This window comes from Ornithodoros turicata, chromosome 1 (genome assembly GCF_037126465.1).
Source record: "Ornithodoros turicata isolate Travis chromosome 1, ASM3712646v1, whole genome shotgun sequence".
Taxonomy (NCBI): domain Eukaryota; kingdom Metazoa; phylum Arthropoda; class Arachnida; order Ixodida; family Argasidae; genus Ornithodoros; species Ornithodoros turicata.
The window spans coordinates 200138393-200166130 of record NC_088201.1 but is presented as its reverse complement, the minus strand read 5'-3'; the positions used below and the strand labels follow the sequence as shown (position 1 = coordinate 200166130).

At 47.4% G+C, this 27738-nt stretch overlaps 1 protein-coding gene across 5 annotated transcripts in view; it reads right to left on the bottom strand.

The window, feature by feature from the left end:
- Positions 1–27738, bottom strand: part of LOC135378944 (caspase-7-like) — a 290182-nt gene that overhangs the window by 38641 nt on the left and 223803 nt on the right. For 3 of the 5 annotated variants that reach the window (XM_064612127.1, XM_064612131.1, XM_064612130.1), the window contains exon 9: positions 5532–5600. The exons of the other annotated variants lie outside the window; for them this stretch is intronic. In XM_064612127.1, coding sequence (XP_064468197.1) covers positions 5532–5600 — 69 coding nt within the window. The remainder of the gene's footprint in view (positions 1–5531; positions 5601–27738) is intronic. 5 annotated transcript variants of the gene reach the window in all.

Below are 27738 nucleotides of genomic sequence, written 5' to 3'. Positions count from 1 at the left end.
TTCACACATTCTTGTGTATCTTCAAGGTTCCAATTGTACACGAACAGCCAGATGGAAACTATTGCTGCAGCATCCTAGCCTGAAGAACAAACAACTGAGCAACAAGAGACAAGTTTGGAACCTGCACAGACCTCACAGAGAAATTAGCGCAAAAACCAGACTGCCATGATGCAGGTCCTAGAGCTCTAAAGAAATGGGAAAAAAGAAATGAGCTGTGGAAATGAGAGCTACAAAAGCAGAAAAAAGGAATGAATGTTTCAAAGAAAAGTACTGAGGCTGCAGGAAGGAGTTAACAGAATGCAACAAGAAATGCTTCGATAAGCGAATTAAAATGGTGCAAGCGAGATGGTGTACTGTGGAAAGAACTCACATTTCCTTCAGTTTGAGGAACACACAGTTCATATTGTGTGTTCCTCAAACTCGAGGGAAATGTTTCCTCCTTCAAAGAAATGTTTAATTCGATGCAGACTTATGTTCAATCATCGCCACCACAATAATTTTCTTTTTTTTCCATAACAGAGAAAGCTGGTATAGTTTGTTTTTTAGCTTTATAACAGTGCATTGTCCTTGCAAAGCCTCATTAAATGTATATGTGTAATGTATCATGCCAGCGATTCTCGCTTTTGTTACTTAAGCTGAAAAACGGTCATTACGTGAAAAAAAAAAAAAAAAACTTACAACAACAAAACATAGGCGTATTACCGTGGTTATAAAATCTACATATAAGGAAACATGACAGTAAAATTATTCACTTTAGAGGAATGTACTTGCCCGCAATAAATATGCTGTCATAGTGTTCTAAAACGTTGTTTGATTGATTGAGATTTTAAAAGATATGGAGGTGTTCCGGTCAGCTACTGCAGAACTCGTGAATAGAAAACAGTAGAAAAACCAACCTCAAGATGACGAAGAGACAAAGACGAAAAACCATGCAAAATAAACAAACGAAAAACAAACAGGGTCCACCTGATGGATGTGTCCAGCAAATTAAATAAGAGTTCAAATGATCATAGACTGTAAAATGTCATTGTTTTTGCTCTCTTCAGTTCTTTTTTTTTTGTATTTGATAATGTGGACACTTTTTTCTTATGATGGACAGTTTTTGCTTACTAAAGTTGCAGCTAAGTGCAACGGACATGACCGAACACCATACTACAGGGCACGCAGTTGCACTTAACCTGCAGTTAAACTCTGAAATTGGTAAGGTGTACTGTGCCATTTGCGTCACTGTCAGTGACAAAAAAATTCCACTTGCATGCACATCGCGAGACAAAGACTCCTACGCTGAATTCGTTGAACGAGGTTTCCAGAACTGGAAGAAAGCTCTTCAACAATTTAGAAGTCATGATAAGTAAACTCTTTATCGTGAAGCATCCACGGCGCTCAGAAGTGCAAGCACAGGAGCCAACGTAGCGACTGTGCTCTCTGAACCGAAGCTCAGCCAAATGAATCAAAGTCGTCAAGCTCTGTTCGCTGTACAGTTCGCTCCAAGCGAACAGTACTGTCGTCTGTTCGCTTTCTGGGATGTCAAGGCCCACTTCGTAGTGTCACTTCGCGGTTACAATGAGGACGAAGGTAACTTGAGGCAGCATCTTACGTTGTGGGGAGCGGATGTGCCAGGTCTCGGGGCGTGGCTCAACAAAAGTAGGTGTAAGTGGAATTCGCCGGACTTGCAAAATGAGATGCTTGAACTCATTACCCACAGCATGCTCCGTTCCGTAATCAGAGCAGTGCAGGACGCGTTGCTTTGCGCGGTGATTGCTGACGAGACCTCTGATATTAGCACGCAGGAGCTGATATCCTTTTGATTCACGTACGTCAAAGATGGTCTTGAAGTGGAAGAAGTCCTTATTGGATTTTACGTGACGGCTGATACGAGAGCACGCAAGCTCTTCTCAATGCTGAATCACGTGTTGTGTCGTATGAGTGTTCAAATTGAGAAGTGCCGATGACAAGGCTACGACGGGTCTGCAAATGTGTCCTGCAAAAGCGGTGGACTTCAAGCCCTAGTTCAGGATATTGAACCAAGAGCGATGTATGTACACTGCCTTGCGCACACTATCAACCTAGTGTTGCAAGACTTGTGTAAGCAAATATGTGTGTTGCGACTTTGTCACCTTGTTCGCAGACTTGGTAAATTTTGTGAAAACATCTCCAAGGCGCTTCAGCTGGTTCGAACAGTTCCAGAAGGACGGAACACCGGACCTCAGACAATTCTGTAAAGCCCGGTGGACGCTGAAGGCATCCTCACTGCGGTCAGTGTCAAGTAACTACTCTGAGTTGGTGCAATTCACCTCTCGCTCTGTCATCGGATGAAAAGAATCACACAGGAGCAAAAGCCAGTGGCTATGCAAAAGTGCTCGGAAAATTCGATTCATATTTCATGCTCGGGCTGATGATCCCGGTATTTGAGAGATTGGAGAGCGCAAATTCTGCTCTCCAGAAGAAGAGCTTGCAGTTTGGGCATACAGAGCAAATAGTGAAGACCGCTAAAGAATGTGTTGCTGAACTCCACGACAAATTCCCTGACTTTTGGAGCATGTTGAAAGTCACGGCTGAGGAGCTCAAAACTGGGAGCCCCAGCCTACCAATAAGGCAGCGACAAGCCCCACGTCGTTACGACGAAGGATCTCAAGCACACGAGTTTAAATCCACGGAAGCCTATTATCGGCAGAGGTTCTACATGGTAATTGACACGGTTCATGCGTCTCTGTGCACTCGGTTTCCTGCCGGAATGTGGGACCACGTGGCCAAAGTCGAAGAGTTCTTGATGGGAAAAACTGACAGCGGTTATCTGTGCAAATTATATTAAGGAGATCTTGATGCACGTTGCCTTCAGCTTCATCGAGATACGCTGCTGGACATTGCAAAGCAGCATTCCGTAAGCCTTGCTTTGTTTCAGGACGTAAAAGAGCTGCTCTCAGGAAAGGAAAGTGTGGACTGTGTGTGGACGATACTTCCAGAAGTTGTGAAGTGTGCACGATACTTCCAGAAGTTGTTCAACTTCTTCGAATTGTATTGACCATACCTGTGACGTCCTGCACATCAGAAAAGTCCTTCTCGTGCCTACGGCGGCTGAAAACTTGCGTTCCACAATTGGACAAGCCCGGTTAAACCATATTACCTTGCTCCATTGCCACAAAGAGGTAGCTCGTGATATCTAGCTGAACGCTGTAGCAAACGAGTTCATCAAACGAACAACTCCTAAGGAAAACACGTTGCAATTTGTTGGCTAGAAGAATGCTATTTTTTCACGGCTTTTCCCGTACCATCCAATGTGCCGGTACGCACCTGCCATCATGTACCAGCCGAGAAATTGGCAACCAAATAATAAATATTACACGTTGCACATGGTCGTCACTTCGTTTCCGGCTCAGGCACCGCTGGTCTCCTCCCGTCCCCTTCACTTTGCGCAGGCGCCGAGCCATGTCCAACGTTATGAAGCAGGACCAGTGTCTATCTGAGCCTGTACAGATATCCCAGCGAGAACAACATCCACGACATTGTGGGGAGAACACGGAGGAGTTTGTGACTCTTGGAACAGTGGAGTCCGCCCTCCTCGCCGGACAGCAACTAGCGGTTTTCCCGCGCTGAAGGCGTCCCCTGACGAAGTGCGGAACGTGCAGGGGACCGGCCAAGGAAGGTGAGACTTGATGGTGTCGCTGAGGGGGCGGATAACATGGCGGGTCGCGGGAAAAGTTCGCTCTGGAGCCGACGTAGTCATTGTGGTCCAACAGCATGCCATCCGCTGTTGCACGTGAACGAGAGTCGTAAGCAAAGAATGTACCTCGGGTTTTGATGCCCCGCCTGCGTCTCTGACAAAATAGGGCAGTATGACCGCTTATGTGTATGTGTATGCGTGTTTCAGGGCGCCGCCATTGCGGCCGGTAACAGACAGGTGGTGGTGACAGTAGGGAAGTAAAGAGATAAGTTATAGGCTCTATATGCTGCGGTGAGACCGGCTGCGACGGAGTCCAGCCGGATGACGAGCGCAGTTCATGAGCGTAGGACGGACGAAGTGTCGTAGCGCGTCCGGCCTCAGAGCAGCCGCCACGTCGTCTCGTATCAAAGGCTGCAGGCAGTAAGACTCAGGTTGCGCAGGTGGTGGACAGGCTTCAAGGTGAGTTGGTCGCTGCACTACGTAAGACAACTCCTCGCGAATCAGTTGACGAAGAAGCATCCGGAGTGCTCCCACGTCCGGAAGGCTCGAGGTACCAGACACGAAAGGTTGGGCAGCGCGAAATGACGCGCTACGCAGGCCGCGCGAGCTCCGTTCCTCTTGAAGCGATCTGCACGCCTCGATCACACAGGCGGTGGTGGAAGGTTCCTTCAGAACAATGTACTGGAAGGCCTTTTCAGCGATGCTTTTGGTTATATGGTTGATGATCTCGAGCTTATGCATGGCAAGATCCGCCCGAGTACAAACAGCCAGGGCGTCCTCGATATACGTATGCTGTGTAACATTCATCGTGTTGTTGGTAACGTACCGAGAGGCCCGGAGCAGCGTCCATTTTCCTAGCCGCCGCGGTGCCAAACAATTCGCGAACACTACTGTAAAAGATAGCCCAGGTCTCGAGCTTCGATTCATGATTTTCTAACCAAATGCTCGCGAGGTCGGTGAGGTAGAGTACGATGTTATTCAGTTTAGCAGGATCGTCCCATCGGTTGCGTGAGCTCACGCGGTCGTAGGACGCGAGCCACTCTTCAATATATTGGTTTCCAGTCCCCAAGAAAACCTGAAGATCACGCTGGCTCCGGCAGCCTGAGTACGAGCCTCCGAGAACGGGGGTGCGTCATGAAGAAATGCGAGAACGGGAGACGGAGATATGGACGAAGGAGCAGCTAGTCAAAACTCCGGACTCGAAATGCGAAGCGAACTTCTACCAAACTGTTAACAAAGGATTCGGACGGGAAGAAACCATATTTATTCGGCATCGTACAGCACAGCCAAAGAATCCCCACACCAAGCAAATCAAACAGTTCAGCCTGATGATGACGATTACGAGCTACCTTGAGAAGACCGGCTGGTTTCCCCCTCACAAGACATATGTGTATTTCTGTAAAATGCAAGTCCCTCACGCAAGACGCACAAGTGGAGCGGAATGATGAATACGATTGAAATGATGGATACGAGCAATTGATGAATACGGAACATCCTCAGCGGTAGTGTGAGGATTAACGTCAGTAAATGGTAATGTTGCAAGGATACTAATCTCCCAGAGGCAATGTAACATTGCGGAACTCGTTGCGTCGTAAACAATTGTGGTAAATCGTGTTTGTGTTTGTTTACGTGTCTTGCCCATCGCTCAGGCTTGCCTATCATGGAACCTTCCAGTCTACTGCAATTTTCCGCCTGTAATTTAAAATTCTCAGCTCTGCCTGTGAGTTTTACTTCCGCGCTCTTCTTGGTGTTCGCTATTTATAGTGTCGCTATTTATATATTTTCTTGTAATGGGCGGGTAATTACGTCGTCTTCTATTTCACGAGCAAAATACACGTGTGTAAATGTACGCCATATAGATCATACTCACATCTATCAGTTGTCTGTTCACAACAGTACTTGGGTGCGATGATGTGGGTTCGTCGTCCACGTCGATCTCCTGAAATAAAAATGCGATTCTTACTTGACCGTGTCTGTACCGCGACATTTGTGAAGGGCATTGTACCAGATAGCCCTCAGCACAAAACGAGGCTAATCCTAAGCCATTGTCCTTCTATCCTCTTGGTCGTACACCTTGGTCGAAAGGGAGGGAGTTGCCTCAGGACAGAAGCCGCCGATATTTCGAACAGAGACTGTTCTTCTTCTGGGCCCAGAAGAAGAACAGTCTGTGTTCGAAATATCGGCGGCTTCTGTCCTGTGGCAACTCCCTTCCTACATCTCTACCGGTTCGCTGGATTTCTACCCATCTACCTTGGTCGAAAGTTTGCTGTAGGGCCCACCTCTCGCGCGAGGTGGCACGCATTTTGATTGCGGTATGGTGCTCGCAGACGTTGCTGCGGGTGGCACAGATCGACATACGTATAGGTCATTCCATGCCGAACGCACTAGTCATTGCGCTCAACCTTCCCAGATGTCTTTGAAAAAACCTGTGGCTCATTGTTCCCATGCGCTTTTACGCAAATTTCAACAAAATCTCTTCTGAGTGAAGGCAAAGCATAATGCTTTCGTTCCAATACGCTGTGAAGGCTGATCCCCACGTTTTATGAAGTATTTATGCCCCGAGAAAACTATAAACTTCCTGTATATTTTTTCAGGACTTTCGATTTTTTTTCATATTTACTTAATTAATTTGTGTAGGAGGCACAGAACGTGTTAAAATATTTTGAGGCGCACAAACTTGGCGCGCAGAAAAAAATCATGACTTTCGGAAATATTCCTTTTTACCAGATGTTCAGTCACCAATCGCACACGGAAGTGGTTTTGATTAAAAAAAAATGGGACCGATTGTATTTCATAGTATGCCCCTTGAACATTTATTTCACAGAGATTATTTGAAGCATCATATTTGTGTTTTTGCCTGGAAAAAAATAAAAAAACGTAAGAAACGCTTCACCACTCCTGCAGTCATCAGGCATTGCCCCGCAAAGCTGCCTCACTCAAGACGCATCGCCGCCGCGCTGGCAAACGCACACGGGAGCCGTCCAAACCAATTTGCCGTGCTTGCAAAGACATGTTATATGTAGAAATTGTCAAGAATACTTTCGAAGCTTCACGTTATCATGAGAACGGCCGGGCCGTCTGCTATGGCGCAGTACATGCGGACATGGAGCACTGGAGAGAGAGGGATGTACTTTGACGACGACGACGTGTCTGCAGTCTGCACCTATTAGGGGAGGTTCGGGGGGAGAGTTGTCACAATATTTACGAGTATTTTGCTGTGAGGAAAGTACTTTCGTCAGGCTGATGAGTCCAAAGCTTGGTTTTAGTACGATACTTTGGCTACACCACGCACATATTAAAATAGAGCCGTATTTCAAAAACAGTTTTTGAAAAACATCTGCTCGGAGGTCGTCAAGTGTGGCATTGCGCCCCAGTGACAGGGCAGGCTACCATACTGGCAGGGGCAGCTTGTCTCAACTGCATTTTCTCGTGATCGTTATTGTGGAGGGGTACCGAATGAAATACCACTGGAAGTGCGTATACAAAACAAAGAAACAGAGCAGTGAAGAACCTATTATCTTAAGCTTTACATTTTATATTTTCACGTCTGTCCTATCTGTGTAGGATACGTACAAGCTAGCCTTTACTGGCTTGTTGATCGCCATGTTCAATGTAAAAAGTAGCTCTACGTTATTACACCATCTCTAATATGTTGTTAAAAAGCTACTGAAACACCATCTTGCCCATATAGATTGCGCTGTCAGTCGCTGCACCAGTTGAGGGACGTGGCTATTTCCACACCTCATATGGAACAACTGACCCCTATGATAACCGCAGTGACTTGAGCTCAGCGTTGGACTTAGCTGTGCAACGCGTTCCGCTGAAAATCCGTGAGAAGATTTCCCAGCGTTGAATACACACTACGAACACGTGCATTCTTCAGAGCTTTAGAATACGTCGTGTAACATTTGAAAATTTCAAGAACGGGCTATTTTACGTTGCTGTGTGCACCTTGCCATGCTTTCCAAGACAATAAAACTTTATTCAGCTAGTGTTTACTTGTGTCGCTTAAAAAATAGCTACGTAGCTTTACGTAGCTGGTGTGACAGCTGACCCTTGTGAGAGCTCTTCACGGTCGTCCGTACGGCTTGGGACAAAAGTTTACGGAACACGGCACGGAGAGGTGCTGTGCTAGATATCGGGAATAGGTCGAATAAGAAACGGATGACCGGCTGTGCTATTAATCTCTCAGTATGTGTGTCCACTCTTGGTTGCTGCTAGGGTATCACTCCAAGGGAAAAAAGCGACACCCCAGTGTTCCGTAAACTTTTGTCCCAAGCTGTACATCTAGCTCACTTTAATTGGAGGCGACACCGTCCTCCCGATCTGGTTTCCTATATTCAATGACGTCAATTCGACATTACATGATGAACTACTTGCAATGGGAACGAGACAGAGAGAAGGACCTCTCCTGAAGGTTATCTCCCTACCTCGCCCTCCTTTCTTACAGTGTCCAGAAAATATTAACGCTAAACTAGCTACACTAGAGACAATATAATAATATTGTGAGAGCAAGCACCATCAGGGTGGCCATTGATGGGCTGGAGAGCTCGCGTACAATTATTGAGGGTACACGCGACTCGGAAGGCTGAGTTCAGGGCCGTGTTAACCCGCTGGGTCCCGCAGCACTCGTGTACTCCTGCAGCTCCTGCGCATGCCTCAATGATGCGAGTTCTTCCAGTTTCCGGGACACCGGCCTTCCCTCGGCCTTCCTTATTTTCCTTTCGACATCTTCCCTCTGTTTCTGACCCATATTCACCATAGCCGAAGAAGCCGGAAATTTTCGAAAATGTTTTACTTATATCGACTACAGTCGTGCCTCGTTAATATGGACAACTGAAATTATGGACGATTTTTCTGAGGATCAAACTTTTTTGATGCATTTTCGTCACAGTAATGTGGAAACTCGCTTTTCGGACAATGGACAGTCCAGTAGGATACAAGTACAAGTCATATGTAATGCATGCATTTTCGTCTCATTATGTACGGTAAGTAAGCTCTTCAAACAACATTTCGCCATTTATCGGTTATTAAATAAGCTCTCTCCTGAAGCCTTCCAGAGGCAGGGCAACCGAGTAGCTCAGTTCGCTTTCTTGATCATGTTTGAATTTCTTTTCTATTTTTTCTTTTTTTTGATTCCGCCATTTTCGTTCTTCCCTGACGAATTATTCACAACGCCGATGTCATCCAATTTCCACAACTTCCGCAGTGAGTTGACCATGTCGTCGTTAGAGGTGCACTCGGCTCTGAGTACGCAGGTCACAGCATTCAAGGTTGCACATTCAGTACCAGATGTTGAGGTGGGACTTTGAAATGTCTATCCCATTTTGTTTTAACTGCGATAAGGCATTCCTTATGACTGCAACGCAATTTTTTTCCGTTACTATTTCTACAGCTGATCTTCCTCCTGAAGCAGATTAATTCCTTGCATGTCCTGAACGTTGGGGAACAATAAGTCAACGGCGCCCTCCAGTTTTGATATTCTGCGCGATGTCAATGTCAGTGGGAGCCCAGAGTACATTCCTGCATATATCAGGAACAACACCTGCTTCAAAGGGCTATTCTGACGGTGAAAACTGGCTTTGTATGTGGCATTTCACTACGTCACATCGCTTGGGATTCAAACTTGACATGCATCCAAAAGTGTTGAGCGTGAGGACTATGTTGTCGCTCCCTTGAAGACTTCACTGTTCGGTCAAGTGTTTCCTTATGAAAGTCTCTTGACTACCTTCGTCGATTATTTCACGAACGTAGATGCACTTGCTGTTGGCTGTTACCCAGCACCTAAAAGCAAGTAGGGGTACCTGAGAACTGTTCCTGTTTAGTCCGTCCGGGACCAACACGCTTGTGGCCTTGCTTGTTTCCGTGCTGACCATGCGCTTGCTCTCGGGCCTCCACGATGGGTCACGCACTGCCAATGCGTGCCAACGTCTACAACGGGAACACTGTAATTTTCCTCTTGGGCCCCTGGCGTTGTGGCCTTTTTGTGCACAACGACAACATGGCTTACCACCGATTAGCTTCTTTTTTCTGTCATCTAATACCGTAATTTCACGCGTATAAGCCGCACCGCAGATAAGCCACAGGACGGGTTCTTAGGAACATTTTGAAAATTTTCTGGCCGCACTCGCAGATAAGCCGCTGGCAATACGCGGCGACTGATTTGCGTGACAAAGGTGACCATAGAGGAGGCCATAAACCCTGTGTTCCATACACCGGGGTCAGCATATTGTGCAACAAAGGAGGTCAGGTCTATAGAGTTCTAGCAATTTCGGATTGTGCCCTTCTTGGGTGTTTTTCATGGATTGATGGGTCAGTGGTCTTCCAGAAGACGTGAATCACTGTCACCACTTTCGTTAAAGCTGCTTGGGGGAATGCACCAGGAAGATCAATCTACTCGAATGTTGACCCGCCCTATTACACACTGCTCGTGCACCGGCAGGTCAGTACTGTTCCAGAAACACTGTCAGCCCTTTCGTTAAAACTGGCGTATGGGGAAAATACCAGGAAAAAAATAGTAATCAGATAAGCCGCACCGGTGGATAAGCCGCGGAGCGCCCGTAAGAAAAAAAATAACGCATAAGCCGCGCCTAATACGCGTGAAATTACGCGTGAAATTATTGCCCTGCGACAGTTATTGACGGAGAAATTATGTGCCCTACCCTGTTTGCAGTCGAGTGAGAAATGCTGCCACAAATGCAATAGACGGTTGGAATAGGAAGACGATCCAAGCTGCTCACATTTCTTTGTTTTCCACGGTGCTTGCCCTGTCTGCTAGCACTCCGGTCGGTGAGTCGACTATTCTCGCGGTTCTCAACTTCGACTTGAAGGAACTTTTTTTTATTTTTTTATTTCATGTACCCTACAATTCCACATGAGTGGCACTACGTAGTGGAGAGGAGAACATACAAATGAACATCTTTTCAAGGTATAAGATTACAACAGCATTTAACGCAACAGAAATTCTTGCACTCTTTTCAAGAAGATGTCATTGGAGGCCGAATGAATTAAGTCACGAGGGAGGCTGTTTCTCTCGGGGATAGTTTTAACAAAAATATTGTTCTGAAAAATTGTTGATCTAAAACGGTAAAGCTCAATCTTGTGTTCGTGATCTAGGTGTTTAGAAATAAAACTAGGAGGAAACAAGTAGTTACCAGAAGGAGTACCAGAAAGATCGAAATAAATATCACGGAGAAATTTCAACCGAACTTGCGTTCTCCGAGACTCCATAGACCCATCCCAGCATGGATTTTAAATGCAGAGATCGAAAGTAAGATGAATATGAATTTGTCACAAACGTTGCTGTTTGACTTTGAATTTTTTCAACTTTTTGTTTACAACCATTCTCGTGCGGATCCCAAACCGTGCTAGAGTATTCCAAAATAGGTCGAGCATACGATTTATAGACTATCTCCTTAATGTCCCTGGGAGCCCCTTTAAAATTTCTTCTAAAAACCAAGTGTGCTGCTAGCTTTTTAAATGATCATGTCAATGTATTTTTTCCCATTTAAGACTTCTGTGACTTTTGACACCTAGATATTTATATTCGTCAACCGTTTCAAGAATAGAATTACACAATGTATAGTTTAAAACTTTGATGCTACTAGAAAACGACATAGCCTTACATTTGCCCGCATTCAGTTTCATACCCCAGTCTTTGTACTATAATTCTACTTTACTTAAATCCCGTTGAAAAATATTAGCATCATAAACCCTGTCTATGGACCGATAAATTACACAGTCATCTGCAAATAACGTGATGGAAGAACCAGCAACTCCGACAAGATCGTTTATAAAAATTAAAAAACGATCGTTATCGATAAGACCTGTAAGACCTGTTTTATGTACTTCCGCAATAGCTTTGACTTGCCCCCAAATTTGACTTAACTCTTTCAAAATATGCCCGCTTCTCTATACGAATCGCGTTACGAATGCATTTAGATAACGCTTTTATCTCCTCATAGTTCGAAGCACTGCCGTTCTTTTTGAACGCGGAGAAGGCTGCCGATTTCCGCCTGTCAACGTTTGTATATTCCTCGTAAAATAGGGTTTATCGCATTTGCGTTTGTGCTTAATTTTCCGTGTCGGTACATATTTTTGAACAAGGCTGGTCAGCATATCTCAAAAATGCTTCCACAGAAAGTCAACACATTGGGATTTGCTTAATGTTTCTAAATCAGGGTAATTAGCTTCCAGGTTCCTAGAAATAGCCTTAAAATCAGCCCTGCTATACAAGAAAAAAAAATTTCTCTGATGCTGATTTGGTACTACCTTAGAGTGAGTCCTAACACTAGCAGTCACACATTCGTGATCCGAGAGGCCCGGGAAGACAGAAACATCACTAATAATTTCCTCACAGTTACACAGTAGTAAATATAAAACGTTGGAGCCGCGTGTCCGAAGATGAACAAATTGTTGCAAAGAATGCATATATAGCATCTCATCAAAAACTCGGTAAGCAGGTGAATTATTCAATCTCTCATATCCGGTAGTACACCGCTTGAAATCTGGCAAGTTAAAATCACCGAACGTTAACACAATATGATCGGAGATAAAAGATACTTGGTCACACAAATTTCTCAAACATTCATTGCCTGCGGCCGCTAAAAAGAACACAGTGCAATGGATTACCCTTTCGACAAGAGACGACACCATACAGACTCACAGTTGTCAAAATTACTCTGAATTTCCTCAGCGTGCACAGAACTTCGTACACAAATAAATACACCACCGCCATGAGTGTTTCTATGCTTTCGAAATGCCATACAGTTAGGAGGGAACACTTCTGAATCTCTCACGTAACCATCAAGCCAGGAGTCACATCCCATAATTATATCAGGATTAAGCGTAGATAAAAGCTTGCAGAAATCATGAACTTAATTTTTTACGCTTCTGGCATTCAGACACAAAAGCGACGAATCACATGTCTTTCCAGTGACATTCTGAGGAAACTATATTGAGGGTGGTCCGTTATTCGTTCGATTGTTGCCAGTGGCAAACCGCGGCCACCACCTCAGTCGAGGTCGTTTTGCCTGTATCCACATTACAGCTTTGTGTGACACCAGAACAAAATGAAGTATGAGTTGTAACTGGTCGCCTACATACATTTAAACTGTCCCACTCAAATGTCACTCCGTTGACAATAATCTTGTTATACACCTAACGTACAGAGCTGCCTTGCTTCCGTTCATCCTTTGCAGACTCCCATATTTTTTTCCGGATATCTCTTGTTCTATCGCAGAAATCCTCAGATACAGAAAATACAGTGCCCCTCAATTTTGCCCCTCAATGGCTTTGAATCAGTGTGCCTAGAGGACTGTTGCATTGGTAAGCCGATAACAGTGGCACGAAACACAAAACCTGCAAAACAGGAAGAGGGTTAGCCATGCCAACTCGATGATTGCCGTGCTTCCCTCTAAAGAAATCCGCAGGATGACGGTCGTTTAAGGGCCATAGTGATAGGCTGCCCCTGACGGAATTTCAGTACGCGCTGTTGGTAGAAAACTGCTATTATCGAATGGGATACAGCCGCTGAGGTTGGCTTAACATTTGTGACAATTCCGTCTTCGACTGAGGTCGTGACGCTTCTGACACGAGACTGGCTAGTTTGGCAATGGAAGTCTACGACGATGTCAGACGGAAGTAACCACAACAGGGCCTCTGACAACATCGCAGAGTAATACCCTAGTTACACTAGCGCTCTCAACCACGGTTGAGTCGACCGCGGTCGAGCTCAACCGTGGTTGAGAGTGTTACACTGCAGCGCCGAACGTGGTTCACTGCACGACCACGGTTGAGCTTCGACTGAGCTCCTCAACCACGGTCGGGTCCACTGAAAAGCAAGATGGCGGACTCCACTTCAGCTACTGTAGTGTCGTCGGAAGCAACAAGTGAGCTGCCGTGCAGCAAAAAACACTTCGTTTGGCCAGATGCCATGACGATGCACTTGATAAACCCCTGTGAAGACAGTGTAGCCGTATCGGGGACCAAAGAGGACAGAAAAGAAACGCCGCCGATTACGACCGCGTCGAGACAGCTACTGCGGTTTTCGTCGGGAAGCAAGTGCGAGTTAAGATAGAAAACATGACGACGGAATATAGGAAACGCAGTTTGTAGTAGTTCAGTTCTTGTTTCTGCTTGCTTGTTGTGTATGTCATAGCTACTTACGCCTATTTTATCCAGCTACCACAACATGCTGGTAGATGATTCCGTGCGATCAGTGGCGTTTTCGTGGCATTCTTGCGAGCGCGTATGATGTACATGCTGTTTAGTGTCCTTTTCGATGTTTCATACTATTTGGTACAACTCATGACATGTCATACTTCAATTTCCAGCTTCACCTATGAAACTACACCTATGAAAACTACAGCCACACTGCACGGTTTCGCACTGCTACAAAACGACTACATCAGAAACAGTGATGTCATGATTGGTGAGCATAACCACAGTTGCAATCTGAATCTGTGTGCTGATATGATGTGTGGAACTCTGCATCTGACTGATCTGCTTCAGGATGATGAGGGGATATGGAAATGGAGTGTTGTAAGTCTTCTTCGCTGGACTATGTGTTGCAGCTAGTATATCACAGCTTGTTCTGGACTCATGTGAACCAATCATGTGCTTAAAACATGTAATAGTTTGTAAAAGCATCATTAGGCGGTAAAGAATAAAAGAGCAACAATTGTGAAGTCAATAAATGATAAGCATTAATGGATAATAATAATAATGGATTAATAAATATGGATAAGCATTTACTAAGCTGGAAATGAGGGCCAGTGCTGGCAAAGCTCCGTGTAATCATACGCCTATTACTACTAAGCATAGCAAGGCAACTAGTGGGTTGGGATCCATAGTCAGGAGATTCATGCGCAACAAGAAAGCACAATAATAGTAGCTTGTGCGTATCGTATGTAATTTGTTATGCATGATGTTAGTAGTAAGTACTGACCACGTTTATCCGGAAACGCACATCTTCGTCTGGATGCCATTAATTAGCAATTAGAGCTAATTGGGACCCCCACATTAATCAGCACCCTCCAGGGAGCCATCACACTAATTGGGGAGCGTCTATCTCGCGTCCAGACCAGCTGTGCGTTTCCGGATAATCGTGGTCATAAAAAATAAAAAAATAGGCAGAAAATAAAATAAAAATATAGAAATAGAGTGGAGAGAAACAATTTATTCGAAAATCAACGATGCCGCGGCGAAGAAGCCGCTCCGCAACACCCGATTGACCAGCGCCCGCCATGTTGGTAGTTTGCACCCAGCAGTTGCAGGGATCGACGACAGGTGGCCACTTAGTTGCAAGGCATCACACCAGATGGCGCCACCATCATAGCTCTAGACAAGAAAGACAGAGAACAAGATACTAGCGGCAGGTAAAAATGACAGCACTGCTAAACAAGTCTAGGCATACGAGAGAAAAGGTCTAACCGCTACTGCTAAAACAGCACGGAGAAAACAGTACACATCGGGGAAAAAGGCTTACGGGGACGATCGCTTAGGCCTAACCTCAACGTCACAACACTATGCAGCTAACACAAGGCGGGAACCACTGGGCACACATCGCTAAACATGCGTCAACACGAACAAAAGGCTTGCTCACCGCAAAACAAGTCTAAACATGCGAGAAAAGGCTTAACACGAGCGCGGTCAAATCACTCGTTGGTCACCGCTAAACACGGCAAACATACGAGGAAAAAGGCTTACGGGGGCGATCGCTTATGCCTAACCTCAACACTACGCAGCTAACACAAGGCGGGAACCACTGGGCACACATCGCTAAACATGCGTCAAGAGGCTTGGACACCGCAAAACAAGTCTAAACATGCGAGAAAAGGCTTAACACGAGCGCGGTCAAATCACTCGTTGGTCACCGCTAAACACGGCAAACATACGAGAAAAGGAGCGCGTCAAATCACTCACCTTTTCCCCCGCGGCAACTTCCAGGCAGAAACTGAGCGAGCGCGGGGAACACACGTCTGCTCTGTACGACAGCCAGCCAGAAACTGAGCGAGCGCGGGGAGCGCACGTCTGCTTTCCACGGCAGCCAGAGAGAAACTGACTGAGGCGACGCGCAGCGGCAGCTATGGATGTGCGCGCGCCCTCTGCTCCACCCGTCCGCGCATGCGCGCGCGCGCTCCTAGCTCCCTCTGCGCCGCCCGCGGGTGTTTTCGGTTTCGGCTCTCCGCTGCGCGCGCGCGCTCTCCTAGCGGCGACGGGTGGCTTTTGAGTTTCGGTTTCACTCTCTGTTCTTTGAGCGCGCGCGTTTATCTGTATAAAGGCAGCGCGCACCGCGCTCGCGTCATCACTACGTGAAGATGTTCAGCTACCACTCTTTACAAAATTGTTCCCGCACCCACGCTTCTTGGGAAGAAGTGGAGAAGGAATGTTTCAACAGCGAAAGTCCCCACAACGAGCTCGTCATCACTGCTTTTCGCTACGTGATAGACATGGTAGGCTTTGGCAATATAGGAGAGATCTCGCCGGGGCCGCTGCAGGAGATGGTGCGTCGGATCTACGCCCGTTACAAGAACGTCTGCATAACGGTTCCTGACGGACCCCTGGGACTAATGAGCGAATTTGTGAGCTTGTCCAACGCAGAATCTAACTACATCGCTGCAGACATCGTAGACCTTCTCGCTCGTGCCATCGCTCATATTAAGCACGCCCTGCGGAAGCAGCGACATTTGCAAGCAGTCTACATCGCCAATTTGGTCATTGATTTATTGAAATACCGATTGGTTATTGACATGCAACGCATTAAACAGTCCGAATAACTTTGACGAGACTCTGTGTGTTCTTTCACTGAAACATCTTTATTGAATACAAACAAAAGAGTTGGTCAATAGATGCCTGCACCCTCCCTTCCTTGTCTGATCATCTCGTAATGCTGCGTTCGTGAGATCAGATGTGCCAGAAAAGGGGAATCTTCATCGCAGCGCCGTCATTGCGCGGGTCACTGCACCAGCACGATGACAGAATGGTAATTCTTTTCGTACACCCATTCCGCTACCACACTGCCACGATGTCCCGTGCTTCTCCTGTCTGAGAGAGAGAGAGAGAGAGAAGCATGTCTCGACTAGAACTTTTATTCTCGATTACATGCGCGTGCAGCTCTTTGTTCCACGGTTACTCGATGCCTGACGTCGACGGTCTCGGGCTCTCTTCCGGGTTTTCCGGTGCTGTACACAAAGAGGGAGTACTATCGTAATGCGATACGCGTCAAAACACTAGGAAAGCTTACCGTATTCGCAGCTCCCATAAGGGAAGGAGTGTACGGAATCCACGAGATAGCGTTTGTCGTCGTAGGGGACCAAGCTCTTCTTGAGTCTCGAAATGGTGTACATCGTTTGCTTTATACTCTGGATGGTGCACTGCTTCTGAGAGACCGCCTTTTCATTGAACAGAGAATCTCGGTACACTTCGTGCAATAAATGTTTCCTCACCACGTCTTTCTTAACTCCTTTCGCTCTCGCGATCTGTTTGTGTGTCCCAGCCAAGAGAATGCTGTACATTTTCGCTCGGATGGCTACGACTTCCTGAATAACTCCGCCCCCCGTCTCGTCTTTGAAGTACCCCATCTGATTCGCGTGCTCGTCGTTGAAAAGTGGGTGGTCCGGCAGATAGGAAGACAGATCTAACTCACTCTCAATCTTCATCAGCTGCTCTTGCAGGCTTTCGCACGTGAGAGAAAAAATTATGCTGTCCGTGTCACTATAGATCAATTGCACTGGACGTGTCAAGCGAGAAAAGAGCGACTCATAGATGAAGCTGTACATTCGGACTTTGGATATTTCAAGAATGGCAAAGCCCACGTAAAGGGGGTGCGTGCATTTGATGCGGCGTTGTTTCATCTCGTACAAGATGCACTTATCACTCAGAATGTGAAAATGCTGACTGTCGACGGAGCTAGCTTTTCGGAGCGTGCTTTCTTTGTTGTAGGCTAGGGCATACTTTTTCATCCGTCTCACATTTTGTATCGACTTACCGAACGTGCTGTTCGACATGGTTTTGTACAGAAGTCGCTCGAATTTCGTGCTCGCGGCATTCCTCAACGCGACGTTTCTCTGCATGAAGGTTCGCAAAAAGTTGTCTTGGCGGAACGAGAGGATGCTGTGAACACGTTTTATTTTCATGCCCAACCTCACGTACAGAGCGAGCAGTGCATAATGAACGACATAGCGTTCTTTGTTGTAGCACGTCAGCAAGAGTTTTGTTGTGGAAGGGGCGTTCAGCGCCAACGCATCTTTCAGGTGGCGTTGGTAGGGGGAGAGTTCGTTCTCGTCCACGCACCTGTGTTCGGGAGCCAGGGGAAAATCCCTAGTGAGCGCGTGCAGTTCTTCAGGATATGACAAGTCTACCACGTACACGTAACCCACTTCCGAATCGTGAGGAATGTTGAGAACATTGATCTCGCTCCACCTCGAAGGATCCACCCACTCAAAACCACCTGTCGGGAGATGGAAAGTCATCGCGTACGGGTACAAACTGTTCACGTCGAGGTACTGGATAAAAGTCTTTTCTTGCTGGGGATCGTAATCGTCACACCCCTCGTGATTAGCCCGACAGTATCTGTGGAAGCTGTTACAAATGCCTCCCCTGATTCCCTTCTCGATCGTTTCGTACATCTCGCGATCGCTCATGAGCTCGAGTTTGACTTTGGTGAGCTTCAGAGCGCTGCTCCACGCGTAACTGGCGAGGAACACTGTGCGTAGGATATCTAACCTATCCGTCTCTAGCGCAATCTTCCTGAAATACAGTACGACGTCGCAGAGCTGACAGGCGTCGAGCGTGACGTAGAGACGTGTGTAACCGCCGAGGTTCTTACATTCGAACAATTCGAAAATCTCGAGGGCGTACTGATAGTCCTCGTCCGTGATCTCTTGGTCGTTCAGATCACTTTTGAAAGCTTCCTTTGGCGGTAGTGCGGGCAAATTGTACGCTTCGAAACTGTCGACGAAGGTGTACGGGTAAATGCCCTTCCTGAGGAGGCGTCGGAAACGGTCACCATACATTTGACGGGTACAATGAAACGCGCTTTCACCACCGCTGGCGAGCAGGGTTTCCACCAGGTTCGACAAGGAGAGGTTGAAAATCTGCGTGGTATCGCGGAAATGGAGATCGCCAATGTTGAACCCTCTTATCTTTTCCGAGCTCGAAGCTAAGATCCACGGCTCGCCCAGATTTAGAACGTGCATGTGGCGGAGAAGGGAGCTCAAATCGTACTGCAGGTTGTGCACGCACACGACGAGTTCTTTGGTGTTACGACACGTAAGGTTACACGTATCACACAGCGTCGCGACAAAATTCGAAGAACCGGGCTCTACGAAGCGGGTGTGGTCGTGATGCGATACATTCAGCGTATGTCGGTTAAATTCGATTCCACAAAATTCGCAGTGTGTAGCGCTCGCGTGCCGAAAGTGGTCTTCCATACTCATGACCAACGGCGCGGGACAACTGTTCAACCTATCGATTTGATCGCTAAATCGCTTGAGCGAGAGCAAGCATTTCTCTGCTGCATTGGGTCGCAAATAGCCATCTAGGCCTAGTATTTTTCCGTCCCAAATTCTCACTACAATGATGCAGTACGAGCTCATCCTGTGCACACTCACGGCGTCCTTCACGAGCGCGTCCTTTTCCAAAACGCTCTCCGTGTCCAACACCGCCAAATAGGGATAGGGATGCATGTACTGTATCTTGTTGAAGGAGACACACTCCCCCGCTTTTGGCATTTCGAGAATCACTTCGTTTACTTCTCGGCACAGACGTTCGTGTTGCTGCAATGCCTCTCTCATTCCGTAACCGGACGTGCATTTCTCGCAATAAAAGTAGTCACTTCATCCCATGAAAGTGCTAAATTTTCGGATCCCATAGAAATGCTCCCTAACCTCGAGCAGGTGGACTTTATCCTTATAGAGCGTGCAGGGAACCCGTCCGGTAGATATCGAACTCGTCTGCTCATCGAACAGTAGATGTAGACGGAGATTTTGTTTTTTTTCTCCCACAGGGAAATGTCTTCGTAAGTGACTGGGAAGCAGGGCGGCCAGTACGTTACGCGCGTCTCCGGATGGGAAGGATTCATGTACTTGTGGTATCTTACATGCAGGTTTGGTTTGTTCCTCAAAGGATGTAAGAGTGCCAGCACGCTATACTTGAAACACTCGTTTTCGTGATTCGGTGGAAGTTTGACGTTTGTGAGAGTCTTTGTTTTTCTCTTTAGCAGCTCGGGAAGCTCAATCGTGCATCCAATCCGCTTCGGTTTTAAGCGCGTTAGTTTTAAGTCGACACATTGGACGTCATTCGAGGTGAAACCAGACCCTTCTCTCGCATAGTTTTCAACGCGTTGCGAGGATTCTGCGATAGCAGCATTTATCGCGCCTTCGATTTCTTGGCGGTTATGAACGACTCTCATGTGAAGGTTCACGTTAAGGTTCACGTGAAGGAGATGCGAAGGCAACCCGTCGGCTCCGTCCTTAACCATGAGCGCCTTCGAGCACAGACAAAATTTGAAAGGCATGGGATAAGCTTCGAGGACGCGCGTGATTACTGGAGCTGATGCTCGGTAGATAGAGTCGCAAATCGTCGACGTTGTCGTCGTGCGGGGACCAGAGAAGCGTGTACCTAGTAGCCGTTCCGTCAAATGCCTCATCTGTGACAAAAAAAGGAAGGAATCGTCTCTCCGTGACGGAGGGATGATTCTCTACGACGTGTTCTCTCAATTCAACGATTCTACGACCCTGGACAGGCTCAGCTTCGTTTCGAAATTCTGGGCTTGCATCTGGTGATTCATCTCGAACCCTACCAGACAGAGGAATGAAATCTGCATATGACTGATCCCCTTCCCACATGAGCAATTCGTCTGCATTGTCATGTCCATCTAGGGGGTTCGTCGTCGTCCGTTTCAGGTATTACGAAAGGCGGACTACTGTCTCTGTCGTCGTCATCTGAAAGGACGACTGGGCTATTACCGAGATTCTCTATTCTAGCTTCGTGCTCTCTTTCTACGGCCACGAGCATGGCATCGATGGGGTCGTACTGACATACGAGACAGCGCGGCACTGCGGTCAAACAAAATCAGTACGAGATTCCCCTCACGAAACAATGCTCACTTTTCCCTTCAGTTGAGGAACGCTTGAGATTGATGATGAGAGAGGATGGGATGAGTTCCTGTGTTCAGTGTCATGCGGTGACAGCGGCTATTCGTTCCTGAAAAACAATGTCATACATAGAATACACTCTCACAGCAGAGACGGTCAACTTACATTTTGCTCCACGAAACGCCTCGTGTCGTGGATGGATGCCCCTCGTGGGCTTCCTGTCAATCGTCGTAGAACCAGCGCACCTTTTATAGTCGCTGCACCGCTCTCCTCCTCCTCGCATTGCGACGGTGGCGTCGTACTTTGACCACCCCGCCTTCCGTCTTTTGCGCCTTTTTGCCATGTCCCATATGACAATGATATCATCGACGTTGAATAAAACATTACACTAATTTCAAGCTAACACTCTGGGGCGACTTGTATATGACGACAAGAAGACCCAGAGTGGGATTCGAACCCAGGATCCTTCTGCACTGGGCGCGACACACTAACCACCAGTCTAATTCGTACTGCGTGACGTTTTTCGTATTGCGGGGTTCGTGTCTACACACGTCACAACATGTTCAAACACGTCCAAACATGTTCAGACATATTCAGTGGCGTCACAACATGTTCAAACACGTCCAAACATGTTCAGACACGTTCAATGACGTGATAAAGAGGAAGAGAGAGGAACGAGTGTGTCCAGGGGCGACTTCGACGGTTCGCCGCCCGTGTCCGAACATGTTCAAACACGTTCAATGACGTCATAGAGAGTGAGAGGCAAAGCTTTACTATAAATGTCGAAGCGAATGGTCGGTCGTCATTCCATCATGATCAGCTTGGTAGATCCTCGTAAGTAATACCCATGACGTCATCATCGCCGAAATGTTTGAAGAGTTTCGTTTCCAGTGTGTTCCAAACACTTTTGCTGTGTGTGAAGTCGGTTTTTTCCCGCCTCACATATTTCGGCAGATTGGCAGCGCCCGCTTCTTCTGCACCAATTGTGGTGGATTGTGGTCCAAAGGTACGCTTCCTCGTTATTTTTTAATACGTTGTATAATCGTTCACATTTTTTCAGAGCAAAAGCATTGGACGGACCGATTGATTCGCCCGTTTCTCGGCTGTCGGACGGTACCATTCGACGTATGTTGCGAAGGACTTCGACTATTGAAGGAAGATGGAGAAGATGGACCATCAGTGTCACTCTGTGACTGAAGAAGATTGTACGTGTGTGTGTTTGAGTTAAAAAAACACGCGTTTCTCACACTCCTTTCGTTGCAGATTACGAATGGCTACTGACGGGAGATCTACCCCTGGTCCTAACCTTCAAGCCTCCTCCAAAGACCTTCTTTTTGCGAATCAGGCGATCAACTGACTACCTGTCGTTGCGGTGGACTCTGGTCGACAAACCCCAGCCATTGGTTAGACTCGAGCCTTCGTCCGTATTTGGGCTGTCTTCCCGGCTACGAAACCAAAGCTGGAGCCTAATTCATGTGTAACGAGAAATAAAAAAAGGTTGTCTACTCTCATTCCGCCTCAGTCATGATGACGCCCGAGCAGAGGTTTGCCACCTTTGTGCAAACACGAATGTATCGGGACTTGCTGCGATTACGCGATTATATTCACGGCGATAGCTGCGAGGGAGACTTTCACTCGATTCTCAAGACAATACCCTTACATCTGTTCACCGTCAGTGGGAAGATTGCAAAGAAAATGAAGCGTTTCGTAGATTACAAGCTCGAGCTGTTGGAAAAGTATAGACGAGGAGAGACAGTCGACCCGTGTCTCATCAACGCGGGTTTCAACCGACCTATCGTCCGTCGCTACTGGCTTCTCCACACATCCCTCGACGTCACGGTGCAGACCGGCGACGACGGTGAGCGTCGGGTCAGCACGTTGGAAGATCGTCTCGCAAGGGTCTTGTGTATGTCGTGAAAAAATAAATAGACTATTTTTACGAAACGACTTCGCTCACGAGGAGACGTTTTATTGTTTCGTCATTCTCTTCGAGGTTACAGGAAAACATGGATACACAACTTTTCAAGCTGTAGCGTTTCGACATGCGCGTGGCTACGTAGATACAAAAAAGCCCGCGGTAAGGCGAAAAAGGCGATTGAATACACTTGTCGTTATACTCGTCCACTACAGGTAAAGTCCTTCGAAGGTTTGCTTCGATGGGGGGAAGTCCGTAGCTGTCGAAAAACACGGCAGACCCGTCGTAGTTTTTCAGGTAGAGCACCCAGTGCTGTCCGCGCTTTCTTCGCTCTTCGGTATTGATGATTAAATAGCCAGGCTTGCGTAAAACGAAGGCTTCGTCGGAAGCGCAAATGCCTCTCAGCATGGAGGAAGCGAGAGGGTTCAGGGACACGAGTTCCAAGATGTTCCACTCAGTTCCACTCTCATACATCTTTTCTTATGGGAAGGTGACCGTACGGTCCTTGTCGACGCACATGAGCTTGGGACACTCGGAAATCAAGAGGACGGTGACCGCGTGTGGAAGGGCTTTAGCGAAGCGTAATTGCAGGCGAACGTTTCCTTTTCGCCACTCGTTCGAATGCGAAGGAGAAGAACACTTGTCCACGTCCAAGTTGAAGTAGAGGAGGAACCCGTTCGTTTTAAATCGCTCGTAGCTATACTTGAAATGTTTCTCTCCCAGTTCTTGCAAGAAGTTAAAGTAGGGAATTTTGACGAGGTCGTTCTGAAAGTCGTACTCGGCTCGCACTTGCTGGCCGTCCACGGAGAGCATCGAATGAGACAGGTCGTAATGGCGGAATTTGTAGGGGTTCGATTGGATGTCGCCGAGAAAGTCGGACGTGGCGAGGAGGGCGACGCATAATTTGGAAGGTACCCTTTCGGGGTAAACGTTTTCAAAGTGAGCGTCCAAGCTCCCGGCACTCAAGCTCCGCACCTTGGTTTCCAATCCGCGTAACACGTAGATGGCCAGCGTGGTCTGAAGCCGCCGCTCGTATTCCAAAAACAGGGAAGGTGCGAGCGTCACCTTTTTCAAGTGTAACGTCATTTCTTTAATGTCCACCTCGTAATTGTACGTTTTCTTGTCTTTGGGGACCGATACGAGTTTAAATTCGTCGTTGTTTAACAGGAAAACGACGCGAATATTCGACGGCAGGTACCATCATGCGCGGCTGTTGAAACAGGTCGGTATTGATCTGTCCGACCAGGTTAAAGTATTTTCCACCCTTCGTCGCTTCGTAACGTTGTTTCGGACCGCGAGACGAGACGTCGTAATCGTCCTTTAAATGTTTGTCGTCCTCGACATAAAGTCCAGCCGCGTGCACTGTTTCTTGAGCCATGGGCGTGGAATGAAGCACGACTTCCAAAATACTCCTGTAGGCGTACAACTCGTTGGAACTGACGAGCTTGTTGTTCGCATAAACGGTGACTGTCTTAAACATGCCGCTCAACAGGTGGTTTATTGGGAAAACGACATCTTTCTCGTCCATTTCTTCCCCGTCGTCGCGAACAATGCGCACGGTCAAAGACACGAAACTGCTGTTGAGATCAAAGTGTGCCCTTTGCAAATTTTGAATAGAAAATTCGATAACGGAATTATGACCGGATAAAAGAGTTGGTACGAAGTATCTTCCACGCCGTATTGAATGGAAGTGGGTTCGAATATCATCACATCACTCGTTAGACAGATCGGCGTCTGTATTTTTCCTTTCGTTGACGTCATGACGGAGCGCGGGCAGCGGATGTGTGACCTTCACGGCGTACCAAAGATATCTGCAGGTGCGTCGTGTGTCGGCGCCTTTTCTTGTCGTTTGCGGCGTTTCTTCTCATTGTTGTTTCCAGAGCCCTCCATGGAATCCAGCACGTCTCTACCCGTTGCTATGACCGTCTTTTTTCCTGCGCGCGATATTCCTTCGCCATCGGCCAAATTCCGCGCCAAGCTCTTCAACGTTCTCTTGGCGATCGGTTTTATTTGCTGCCAGATGGGAACGATAAACTTGGATATGTTGCTCAACGCACCACCCCCTCGTTGGAAAAGGGGTCCCGTGTACACGGGAATTATTTTGGGGGAATTACGGTACATATTTGAAATGCAACGTTAAATTGGTTCTGCCTTTGGACCGCAACGGCAAATGTCTTCCCATTTCGTCCGCGAGAACGATCGTCACTGAGGGAATTTCGAATTGAGACAGGTTAAAATACTGGATGTTATCTAACGTGTAGGTGACGACGTGCTTGTCTTTCTCGTAATAAAAGGGTAGTATTTTTAAAATCGGTTTTTTCCCGCTCCCCACGTAAGTGGGTTCCACGATATCCGTGTAGACAATTATGTTGTGAAACGGGGGTTCCAGGAGTACCTCGACAGAGCTCGTGGCATCCTCCTCCTCCCCCGTGAACACGGTACGAAATTCGAAGCCCAAAAGCACGGCCAGGTACTTGGAAAGTCTTAGGGTGGAGGTACCCTCGGAAAGCCGAATTTTACATTTCTGTTCGGTTCCGTCGAAGCTGAAGCGCGCGCGTTCGCCTACGCGCTGGTTAATCGCATTTAGAAGTGCTTGCGGCGTTGCATAATAGCCGGGAGGCAGATGTACTTGCAAAGATCGAGGAATTTTCGTCTTGATCGTGAAAGAAAATTGGCGCGCTACTGGGAGAGAGACGCGTAGCGTTTCTTCGTGTCCCTCGACGGGTGTGAGATGTAGCAGCTTGACAAAGGGTTCCGGTACGTGCAACCCTTTCGGTGTTTTCAGAGAGTAGACGTTATCCGCGAATTCTAGCGAGGCGTCCAACTTGTGCGTCTGGAAATACTTGTTGAGTGTGTTCCGTAGGGACGTGGTTTCCGAATTCAGAGTGACGTCGCCGAAAGCGACAGGTGCGGCGTGCTCCAATAAGATGGAGGTAGCTTCGCGTTCGCTCAATTTGGGAGGTTTCACCGCACGACCTGCTTCGCGGGACGCTAGCGAGGCGTCGAGCGCCTGTGCGAGCCGAGGGTCCAATTCCACGGCTTTCACGTCCACGGGTAAGACGAAGTCGTATCGCGATTTATTGTACGCGAAAGAAACGTTGAATTCCGAAAGGGCTTTTCCCAAATCCCTCTCGAGATCCGAGGTGACACGAAAAGTTCTGCCGGCTTCCACCGTGTCCTCGAATGAAACCTCAATTTTCGCATCTTGCCTTTCCTGCCCGATATTTAAAAAATCGTTACTTATGCTGAGATCCATCAGACCGACTTGATACCGATTCGAGAGCTGAAGCGGACTATCGAAAGCTACCGTGAAGGCGTTGAGTTTGTTCGAGGGAAACTTATCCATGCTGACGTTCGAGAGCAGGTGGACGTAGATGTCTGACATCATTTCCCAATCTTGACCACGTCGCTGCTCGGAACCCAACTGTCGTGTTCTTTGTCGTAACCGAACCAGCGAACCAAGGAGAAGCTCTGACCGTTCAGTTGGTTCTTTCTCAGCACTTTCGTTACTGGCCAAGGCTGATTGGCGTCTCGGGTTACGACGAGTACCTCCTCCGGGTAGAAAGATCCGTCCACTTCCTTACCCCGGTAATCTTCCAGGTGTACGACGGGAGGAGAGGTGTCTCTCAGGCGGGAGACGGTGAAAACCTGAGGTGACCAACTCCCTTCCGAGCTCTTATGAAAACCTTTTCTGTGTAGTAGGACCCTCACTTTATCCCCCAGTTTGAGCTTCTTTTTCACGGAGGGTATGACGGGCTTCCCATTTATCTTATTGAACAGCTCCAATTCGTTTCCTGGCATGACTTCGGACGGGCTGACGCCCAAAGTCCTGTGTTTGGTGTTGTTGTAGTCGCGCACGATCTTGGGAAGCGCAGAAACGAAGTGGTATTTTCCCGTTACTCTAAAATAACGGAATATTCTGTCGCGTAAAGTGTGTATGACGCGTTCTGCCTGCGATGCTTTGATTACTGGAGAGAAGATCGAATACATGTGTACCTTCTTTCGTGAGAGATACTCCTTGACAGTCTTGTTGTAGAATTCCCCACCTCTGTCGCAAAAGATGTGTGTAGGTACGTTACCTCCCCGAAAAAGTCTGATCATGGCCCCTCTCATTTCGGCGGGGCGCTTCGTCTTTAGTGGGAGGGTGCGCAGAAAGCGGGAGAGGGAATCGATTGCCACGATAATGTAGCGGTAGCCACCGTTGAATCTCTTGTATTTTGAAAAATCGGCGAGATTCATTTGCCACACGTCGTTGATCTTGAGCGCGATGATGCGCCTCCTATTAAACTTTCTTCTGACTGGATGGTGTAGCGTGTAGGCATCCAGCTTTCTGAGAATGGCGAGAGCCTTCTTTTTGCTCAAGTGATGCGCTTTTCTATAGCGTTCCACACCCCCCAAACCACCCTGTGGTTTTTCATATCCCTCCATAAATCGTCCACGCAATGGAGGCTCGCGAGATTTCGGTAGAGAAATCAGACGCAATAGTTTTGAGACTTTGGGGAACCAGGAAGGTTTCTTTCCAGTCTTACGTTGCAATAAATAATTGACGAGTTCGTAAACGGAGGAGTGTCTGATGGGCTTGCCCGACACGGAGACACAACCCTCGCGATCCCAGGAAAGAACCTTCTTTAATTCCGAGACGACCCTTTCCGCTTCCTCTTCGTCCACCTCTGGAGAGAGGAGCGAATAGTCAAATTCATTTGTAGCGTCGGATGCCTTGTTTTTATTGTCGTAGGGGTCAAATCCGTACTGCTTGAGTATGTGATACAGTGCTTGCAGTATGAGTTTCACTTTGACGTCGTCACTCTCCTTCGAGGAAAGAATGTTTCCGATGGAGGAGGTGGTCACTTCAATTCTCTTGGCCATTGGTGAAAAGGTTCAACACGGCGGAAAGCAGGCGAGGAACCACCGACGAAAGAACGCCCTGTCCTCGCTGCTGAGACAGATAGCGCTTCAAACGTTGCAGATTCTTGTGAATCTTTTTGTAGGCGAGCCGTCGTAAAAAGCGTTTCTTCTTGCTTCTTCAAGCTTCTTCAAACGCGCAAATGTATCGGGAGCTAGAG